The 9,831-nt window shown below is 37.5% G+C and overlaps 1 protein-coding gene across 1 annotated transcript in view; it reads left to right on the top strand.

Annotated features, from left to right (window-relative positions):
- Window positions 1-9,831, top strand: part of CRYZL1 (crystallin zeta like 1) — a 47,840-nt gene that overhangs the window by 32,645 nt on the left and 5,364 nt on the right. Inside the window, exons 6-10 of the mRNA XM_003797059.3 lie at window positions 204-337; window positions 2,017-2,128; window positions 4,964-5,062; window positions 8,040-8,161; window positions 8,981-9,086. Coding sequence (XP_003797107.2) covers window positions 204-337; window positions 2,017-2,128; window positions 4,964-5,062; window positions 8,040-8,161; window positions 8,981-9,086 — 573 coding nt within the window. The remainder of the gene's footprint in view (window positions 1-203; window positions 338-2,016; window positions 2,129-4,963; window positions 5,063-8,039; window positions 8,162-8,980; window positions 9,087-9,831) is intronic.

Raw genomic sequence — 9,831 nt, forward strand, 5'->3', positions numbered from 1 at the left:
AAAAAAAAAAAAAAAAAAAAAAGAAATGGACATACACTGGTTCCTATGTGGGGAATGGATTGTGCATTAATGGAGAATGGGCCAATAACGTGGGTGAGAGATAATAGGAGTAGGGCTTGGATCGGGCCATGGTGGTAGTAGATCCAGGAGGCAGAACTACTGGGACTTACCAACATATTGTTTCCTCTTATTTTTTGTGATAGTTCATAAACCAGAAAAGGTCACTTGGACAGAAGCAGCTGGAACCATTCGGGATGGAGTTCGAGCCTACACAGCACTGCATTACCTTTCTCAGCTCTCTCCAGGAAAGTCAGTGCTGATCATGGATGGAGCGAGTGTAAGTGCTAATGCTGTTAAGAATCAGACCCACATGCAGTACGTCTGGGGAATCAGAAATGAGGTATACATTTGCTAATATAATTCTTTGCCAATAACCTTATTTACTGATTTTTTTTTTACCATCTTCTCATTTTGTTGTAGTAAGTAGTGTGTTTCCCCGAAAATAAGACACTGTCTTATATTTATTTTTTCTCAAGAAGACACACTAGGGCTTATTTTTAGGGGATGTGTTCCTCTCCGCCCCAAAATGCATGGCGTAGCTATGCAGATACGCTGCATAGCCACACCTGTCACTAGGTCTTATTAGGATACGGCTTATATTTAACAAATGCATAGAAATCCTGCTAGGGCTTATTTTTTGGGTAGGTCTTATTTTCGGGGAAACACGGTAGCTTTTAGCAATAGGACAGAAATATTAGGTCTAGTGTGATTAGTTTCTTACTACTTTGGATCTAGTAAATTAAAGACAAACCATTTTTATTCATTCCTGTTACACAAAGCCTGAAACAGCTCATGAGTCTTCAAAGTCCATACTGCAGAACTCTACCAGTTTTGTATCATATTTCTCACCTGTAAACTTTTATTAGTAAAGTGTTGGCATTTTATAGATAGCTCACATATAAGATCAAAGTGTGCTGATTTAAACATGTTAGATGTGTTGTCCAAAAAAAAAGTTGAAGTCAACAGTAAAATACATAAAAATATTATAATCTGAAAATGTGGAGACAGATTTATACTCTGTGTGGCTTTTGATGAAAATGCTTTCTCCCCTGCTTTTCTTTGAAGAAAAGGCAGAGCTGACTTCGGCATTGGCTTCAGCCTGATGTCCAAATCAAGATAGTAATATTTCCCCAAACTTACCTATGGGTCCAAAATAGGAAGGAGCCTTTGAAGTGCTTTGTTCCTCAAGGAAAGGTAGCTGTACTCCCATATGTACTTTATAATTAGCTTAGATCATCTTGCAGACAAGGCCCATAAAGGACTATTCTGCTCTTTCCAAGGCCATGTCTCTGAATGTGGCCTTCCATCCTTGAAATTATGTGCTATGGTCAGACTGGGTGAAAGCATATGACATGTGCAGCTTTTCCACCATCCCTTCTGAAGAAGAAAGTCAATCACATGTTTCCCTTACTGAACTTATTTTCTCTTTTCCTATTAGATAACAGAAAAGTCAATTAGATATCTAGAAAATCAATCACATATTTCCCCTACTGAACTTATATTTTTTCTCTTTTCCTATTAGATAACATTTACAAGTAGACTAAAGTGGGTGTAGTGGCTAATGCCTGTATTCCCAGGACTCTAGGAGGCTACAGCGGGTGGATTGCTTGAGCTCAGGAGTCCAAGACCAATCTGAGCAACAGCAAGACCCTATCTCTACTAAAAAAGAATAACCAGGCATTGTGGTAGGTGCCTATAGTCCCCAGCTACTTGGGAAGCTGAGGCAAAAGGATCACCTGGACCTAAGAGTTTGAGGTTGGTGTGAGTTATGATGCCATAGCACTCTAGCATGGGGCAACAGAGTGAGACTCTGTCTCAAAAAGGTAAAATAAATAATAAATAAAAATATACTAAAGTAACAATAAAGAATTAGACTTTATTAAACAAGCCACAAATTGAATAGATATGGCCTCTGCCTTATAAATATAAAACCATTGTATATTTTTTCCCACACAGGCATTTGGTACAATAGCTATTCAGTTAGCACACCATAGGGGAGCCAAGGTGATTTCAACAGCATGCAGCCTTGAAGACAAGCAGTTCCTTGAAAGACTTAGGCCTTCTATAGGTAGGTAATATTATTCAGCAGCCTTTAAAATAGGTAATTTTGAAGGGAAATCACTTTAAAAACTGTACTTAGAAAACAAAGTACAAAATCCCAAATGCACTTGGTGGCCAGGTGCAATGGCTCACACCTATAAATCCTGTACTCTGGGAGGCCGAGGTGGGTAGACCACCTGAGCTCAGGAGACCAGCCTGAGCAAAAGAGAGCCCCTGTCTCTACTAAAAAAAACCTAGCCGAGTATTGTGGCGGGCACCTATAGTCCTCAGGTACTGAGGAGGCTGAATGAGATAAGAGGATCAATCGCTTGAGCCCCAGGGTTTGATGTTGCTGTGAGCTATGATGAAAACTATACTCTACCCAGGGTGAAAGAATGACTTGAGACTGTCACAAAAAATAATAATAAAAATAATAATAAAATGGACTTGATATCTATGGCTAAGTCTAAATTTACTTACATAATGGTTTTAATTTTACTGTTTGAAGTTTTATAAACTTAACATCTTTCGGTGTTTTTCTCTTCTTTGTTCCACTGACATCAGCAACTTGTCCAAGTTTGAATTAGGTGAACTTGGACACAACTTAGAAATACCCAATGCCTCTTTGGTTTTACCAGTAAATCAATATAGTTTTTGCACCCTTTTGTATGTTTCTCAACCTCTTTTACCCCGTGATGTACCTCTAATTTTATCTACTTTCTGTAATAGACTAGGAAGGGAGGTGATCCACTTACACAAACACACAGGTCATCAGAACATAGTTTATGATGAGCAGGACGTGGTTGAGGCTAGTGAACTCTTTTAAGTGAACCTAGGGCAGCGCCTGTGGCTCAGTGGATAGGGCACCGGCCCCATATACCGAGGGTGGTGGGTCGAACCCGGCCCCAGCCGAACTGCAACAAAAAAATAGCTGGGCGTTGTGGCGGGCGACTGTAATCCCAGCTACTCGGGAGGCTGAGGGAAGAGTTGGAGGTTGCTGTGAGCAGTGTGATGCCACAGCACTCTACCAAGGGCAATAAAGTGAGACTCTGTCTCTACCAAAAAAAAAAAAAAGTGAACCTATCCAAACAGCAATGAATAGGGAGAGGAGGAAGAAAATAAAGACTGAAAATAATGTAAAACGAGAAGAGAAAGATAGGAACAGAAAAACTTTACAAATGAAGAACAATGAGAAGGAGCAGAGTAAATGAAGGGCAGACAGGAGGGAAAGTAATAGTTTTTTGATGTTAATTTGGATGTTACTTCCTGAAATCCTTAATAACTGTAGGTTGGCCAACCAGGAAACAGCATCTCAGAGCTGTCAAGGATACAAGCTGACCTTGAGTATGTCAAGGATACACAACTAAGGACTGGAAGGAGATTTGAACCCAGGCCTATCATTAAAACCTATGTTATTTCTATTATTACATTATGCTTCTAGCAGAGCTAACCAAGAAATGAAAAGAAGGTAATACACAGGCTGGAAAAAGGAGAAAAGAAAGAAAAAAAGAGATTTGAAAATAGAATGAATACAGAAAGAGAGCATTTTTAAACAGTCTTGCTGAAGGGAAAGTTTCCTTATTTGTTTATTCTGCCCTTCTTGAATTTCTTCAGACCCTTTCCCTTGTGGCCTCTTTGTCCTTTCCCTTCCCCCAAATCCTAATTACTGTTGTGCTGTACCTCTAATCTGAGGTACACAATACTGAGAATAATTCTCTTCAACAGAAAGATGTTAAACAATACAAAAATGAAATACAAACATGTGTCTTATTTGCCAGTTCAAAACTCTGAGATTTTTAAATGTAATTTAGTAAATAAAGCAACCAGTTAAATTAGTTTAATTTTTACTAATTCTGCTAAAAGTCCTCGTTTTTTTCTTCCTTACTTTCATAATTTTTCCTCATTTAGGGGAAAGAGGGGGGAAAGTAGGAGGCATTTTTATGACTGAGAAAGGATTAAATAGCTTCTAGTGGATAATTACCATATTGCATGAGTAGAGATGATCCTTGACTTAACATTGTTTCAACTTAAGACTTTTTTACTGTATAATGGGTTTAAATGTGGCATTAAATGCCTTTTTTACTTAGGAATTCATTTCAGCTTGTGTTGGGATATAACCATTAAGTTGTGAAGCATCTGTATATTTTGTACTTTTTAGCTGTAAATGCTATTAAATATTAGCATACTTAAGAAACTGCTTAATCTTCTAATTTATGGCTCAGCACCTGTAGCTCAAGCAACTGAGGCACCAGCCACATACACCAGAGCTGGTGGGTTCGAATCCAGCCTGGGCCTGCCAAACAACAATGACAACTACAACCAAAAAATAGCCAGGCGTTGTGGTGGGCACCTGTAGTCCCAGCTACTTGGGAGGCTGAGGCAAGAGAATTGTTTAAGCCCAAGAATTGGAGGCTGCTATAAGCTGTGATGCCACGGCACGAGCCTGAGGCTCTGTCTCAAAAAAAAAAAAAAAAATCTTCCAATTCATGTCTTAGTATGTGTGTGTATATACACATACACACCTCTGTGTTTTCAGATTCTCAGTTCTGACTACATATCCTATAAATATAGAAAATGCTCCTATGTGTAAACAGACCACCCTTGGATCACCTCATCAGGAAAATGTTCACATTTTTTATTTTATTTACTAGTCCCTTCATTTGGATTGATCTTTACCAATATTGAGATAGATGAGAAAAAAGTATAATTTGAATTGACTTTTTCCCCTTCAAACTGAGTAATTGTTTGAATTGTTTAACTCATCTCAGAGAATGGATATTTGCTTTTCTTTTTCTTCTTTCCTGATTTCTTTGTATTATTCATGTAGAGAATAATACAATTGCCTGATTTCTTGTCTTTACAGCCCGAGTGATTGATGTATCTAATGGTAAAGTCCATGTTGCTGAAAGCTGTTTGGAAGAAACAGGTGGCCTAGGAGTAGATATTGTCCTAGATACTGGAGGTGGGCACCTTATGAAATCAGTAGCCTGTATGACCAGGGAATAATTAGTAATGCATTTATGAATGAATTTGGATGTTTAGTGCAGGGTTTTCTTTTATCATTATTATTATTTTAGATTAATATGAGGGTACAAACAATTAGGTTACATTTGTTCGTGTTTGTTAGGTAAAGTCCAAGTTGTAGTTGAGCCTTCACCCAGATGGTATGCCATATACCTTTCAGTTTGGGGTTTTCTTTTTTTTTTTGCAGTATTTGGCCGGGTCTGGGTTTGAACCTGCCACCTCTGGCATATGGGGCTGGTGCCCTACTCCTTTGAGCCACAGCCGCTGCCCAGGGTTTTCTTTTCAACTAAAGACTTACTTAATTTTGTATTTATTTATTTTGGAGACAGAGTCTCACTCAGTCTCCTTGGGGTTGAGTGCCATGGTGTCGTAGCTCACAGCAACCTTAAACTCTTGGGCTCAAGTAATTCTGTTGCCTCAGCCTCCCAAGTAGCTGGGACTATAGGCATCTGCCACAATACCTGGCTATTTCTTAAAGACAAGGTCTCGCTCTTGCTCAGGCTGGTTTGGAACTCCTAAGCTCAAGCAGCCTTACCTTCCCAGAATGCTAGGATTATAGGCGTGAGCCACCACACCTTGTCCTAAAGACTTATTTTAAATGGAGCATCTTCCCTTTACTCCTGTGGTAAGCACTGTCTTTCTGTAAGAAAAAACATAGTTGCCCTTTAAAACATAGACATTGGCTCGGCACCTATGGCTCAAGCGGCCAGGGCGCCAGCCACATACACCAGAGTTGACAGGTTCGAATCCAGCCTGGGCCTGCCAAACAATGATAACTACAACCAAAAAAAACTAGCCGGGTATTGTGGCAGGTGCTTGTAGTCTCAGCCACTTGGGAGGCTGAGGCAAAGAGAATTGCTTAAGCCCAAGTCTGAGGTTGCTATGAGCTGTGATGCCATGGCACTCTATCAAGGGCGACATAGTGAGACTCTGTCTCAAAAATAAATAAATAAATAAAATATAACACAGACATTGCAATTCAAGTAACAAATGACATATCTCTACAAAGAACCCATAAATATGATCTTCTTTAGTAATTCCCAGATAATATACATTATCATTCAGATGCTTATATACAGCTGCCCTCTATTGAATGGTCGACTTCTACAGTCTCTATTGGAAAATGTACAGAAGTTTGTTCTTTTCTTGAATATTTTTAATTTACCAGTATCTATTTTAACACTTACGTAACACTTAGTATCTGAAAACACTTAAGTAATACCACTGCTCCTAAAGGATAGGTTTTTTTTTAACCTACTGAATGCTTATATTTCTACTATGTTAGAATTTATAAAATCATCTTATAAAATGAGAAGGGGGCTCGGCACCTGTGGCTCAAGTGGCTAAGGCGCCAGCCACATACACCTAAGGTGGCGGGTTAGAATCCAGCCTGGGCCCGCCAAACAATGATGGCTGCAACCAAAAAATAGCTGGGCATTGTGGCAGGGGCCTGTGGTCCCAGCTACTTAGGAGGCGGAGGCAGGAGACTCACTTGAGCCAAGGAGTTGGAGGTTTCTGTGAGCTGTGATGCTATGGCACTCTACCCAGGGGGACAGCTTGAGGCTCTGTCTCAAAAAATAAAATAAAATAAAATGAGAAGGGATAGATAAAGATGACTTTGACTATATGTGATTTTTTAATTTTTATTTATTTATTTATTTATTGCAGTTTTTTGGCCAGGGCTGGGTTTGAACCCACCACCTCCAGCATATGAGGCCAGCACCCTACTCCTTTGAGCCACAGGTGCCACCTGTATATGTGATTTTTTTAAAACAGTATTTTCCAAATTTGAAATCAACTGAGAGAAAATTCTTTCAGTAAAAATAAATGTATATTTAAAAATAAATAAATATATATTTCATTGACACTATTTTTTCAGATCAACATTTCAGTAATTACACTAAATTATCTTGACTGTCTATGGTCTGAAACTCCTAGGCCCAAGCTCCCTTCCTGCCTCAGCCTTCCAAGTAGCTAGGTCTCAAGGGCAGGTCACCAAGTCTAGCTAATCTTTGCTATCTTGAATCTATGAGTTCTTTAATCAGAAATCAACTCATCCCAATATAGTAAACCATCAACATTAGGATTAAAAATATCAGACTTAGTTATGTGTTATGTTGCCTTGCCTGGTTTTCAAATAAAGATAGATATTTTAGTCTTTATATATTTCATTCATTTACTTAAATACAAAGTTAGAGAGTAAATTTAATGTTTTACAAACGATTAGGTTACATTTGTTTGCATTTGTTAAGTAAAGTTTTAATGGAAAAGGTATATTTTTAAGGTATCTGAATGTACTTTTTCTAACGTTGCCTTTTTCTAAGAAAAATGCTTTTTCACTCCTGCATTAAAAAGTAAAAGGCCAAGAGTGGTGGCTTATTCCCTATAATTCTAGTACTTTGGGAGGCTAAGGTGGAAAGGTTGCTCGAGGTCAGGAGTTGAAGATCAGCCTAAACAAGAGCAAGACCCTATCTCTACAAAAAATAGAAAAATTAGCTAGGCAGGGTGGCCACCTGGGAGGCTGAGGCAAGACTATCACTTGAACCCAGGAGTTTGAGGTTGCTGCAAGGTAGGCTGACACCACTGCACTGTAGCCAGGGAAACAGAGTGATTCTCTGTCAAAGAAAGAGAGAAAGAGAAGAAGGAAAGAAAGAAAGGAAAAGAAAGAGGAAGGGAGGGAAGGAAGGAAAGAGGGAGGAGAAATAAGGAAAGGAAGGAAAAGGAAATGAAAGAAAGGAACAACTGGGCATGGTGGAAGGCTGAGATGGAAGGATCACTTGAGTCAGTGTTAGCCTGAGCAAAATAGCATGCCCTATTTCTAAGTAAATAAAAATTTTAAAAAGTAAAAAGAACTTATGTCAATAATACATTTCTATCAGATTATTATATATTTCTTCTAACTATTTTCTTACAAGTGAGATTGTATAGTAAAGATGATGAACCAGCTGCAAAATTACAATTACTACCACATAAACATGATGTTATCACACTTCTTGGTGTTGGAGGCCATTGGGTAACAACAGAAGAAAACCTTCAGGTACTGTCAGAAACAATAAAGCATTACTATGACTACTATCACACAAAAAGAGTGTAATTAACAATAATGTCAAAGTCTTTTTTGAGGCAAGATATGGCTAACTTAGTATAAATTTTGAATTATGTCCTATATTTAAACAAATGTAGCTTTTTCTTTTTCCATTTTAGTTACCTATTGGTCAGAATGTTGAAATACTACCTAATAGAGAAGTTCTTTCAATGAGAATGAATTACAGTTTTATTTAATGATTCAGAAGTAGTGACTTAATTTGTATTAGTGTTTCAAATAGCACTTTTTTCCTTAGTAATAAACATAATTATTGATATATACTTAGAAAAACATTTCTGTATAAAATTATCACAATTTCCTAATTATTCAAATTAGAACTACTATGTTATATGTGTATAGGTATCTCTCAAAGTTATATTTTTCAACAGAATTCTAATAAATATTTATTTCATGGCTGATATGTGAATACCACAGTTGTCTTATACCAGTCTGCATTGATTTTTCTAAAGTCCTCATGAAAGTGACTGGTAAGTAGTAGCCAGAAAAGACTAACATACCCTACCATTTAATCACCAGGATTCTAGGTAGATCCAGGATTCTACCATATACCTATCACCTTGCTTTCATCATTCTGAACCATCAAATAGAAAACATTATACTTTACATATTGTTATTAATTAAAGTTTGTATGCTGATTATTTGTTACTTGGACATTGTCTAATTTGAGAAGTTTTCCTGTCTCAATATATCAATCATGCTTCTGCTCTTTAATGCACAGTAATTGATCGGTCTTTGTTTATTCTATCCAAGTTGGATCCTCCAGACAGCCATTGCCTTTTCCTCAAGGGAGCAACAGTGGCTTTCCTTAATGATGAAGTTTGGAATTTGTCAAATGTACAACAGGGAAAATATCTTTATATCCTTTATCTACTTCAGTTTCTGCCTTGAAATTTACCTTATACTCTACTAATGAGTTATTTTATTATGCCCATAGGAAATAATAATAGAAGTTAACTTTTATTGTGTATGGCAAACAATGTTTTAAGTGCCTTGCAAGTATTAATTCCTTTAAACATTAAAACAAGCCTTTCAGATGTAAGTATAATACTATCATTATCTCTGTTTCATAGGTGAAGAAACAGAAGTGTAGACAAGTTAATGTATATCCAAGGATAGAGCAAGTAACAGAACAAAAATCATAGCCAGGCAGTTTCACTCCTGTCCAAACAGGAGAAAAACCATAAGATAAATGGAAGATTTTCTTTTGTTATGTGTGTGACCTGACATTATGGAAATAACATGTTAACTTGAGTGGTTGCATACTTTTATGATGGTGGCATTGCACAAAACACTTCAGAATACTTATCTAAATTAAAGAGTTTGTGGGTGTTTTATACATATCAGTGCTAAGAAATCTGCAACAAATAAAGATGGTTTTGATTTTTTTTTTTTTTTTAAATAGGCAAGGTCTTGCTCTCCTGCCCATGCTAGATTGCAGTACCTGGGTCATTGCTCAGTGTAGCTCAGTGTAAATCTTGAACTCTAGGCTCAAGAAATTCTCCCACCTACTTGGGAAGAAGTAGCTGGGACTATAGGTGTGCAGCACCACACCCAGCTAATGTTTTTTTTTTCTCTTCTTCCCCATTTTTTTTTTTTTTTTT

The sequence above is a fragment of the Otolemur garnettii genome, unplaced genomic scaffold (assembly GCF_000181295.1).
Source record: "Otolemur garnettii isolate 467f Iridium unplaced genomic scaffold, OtoGar3 scaffold00111, whole genome shotgun sequence".
Taxonomy (NCBI): Eukaryota; Metazoa; Chordata; class Mammalia; order Primates; family Galagidae; genus Otolemur; species Otolemur garnettii.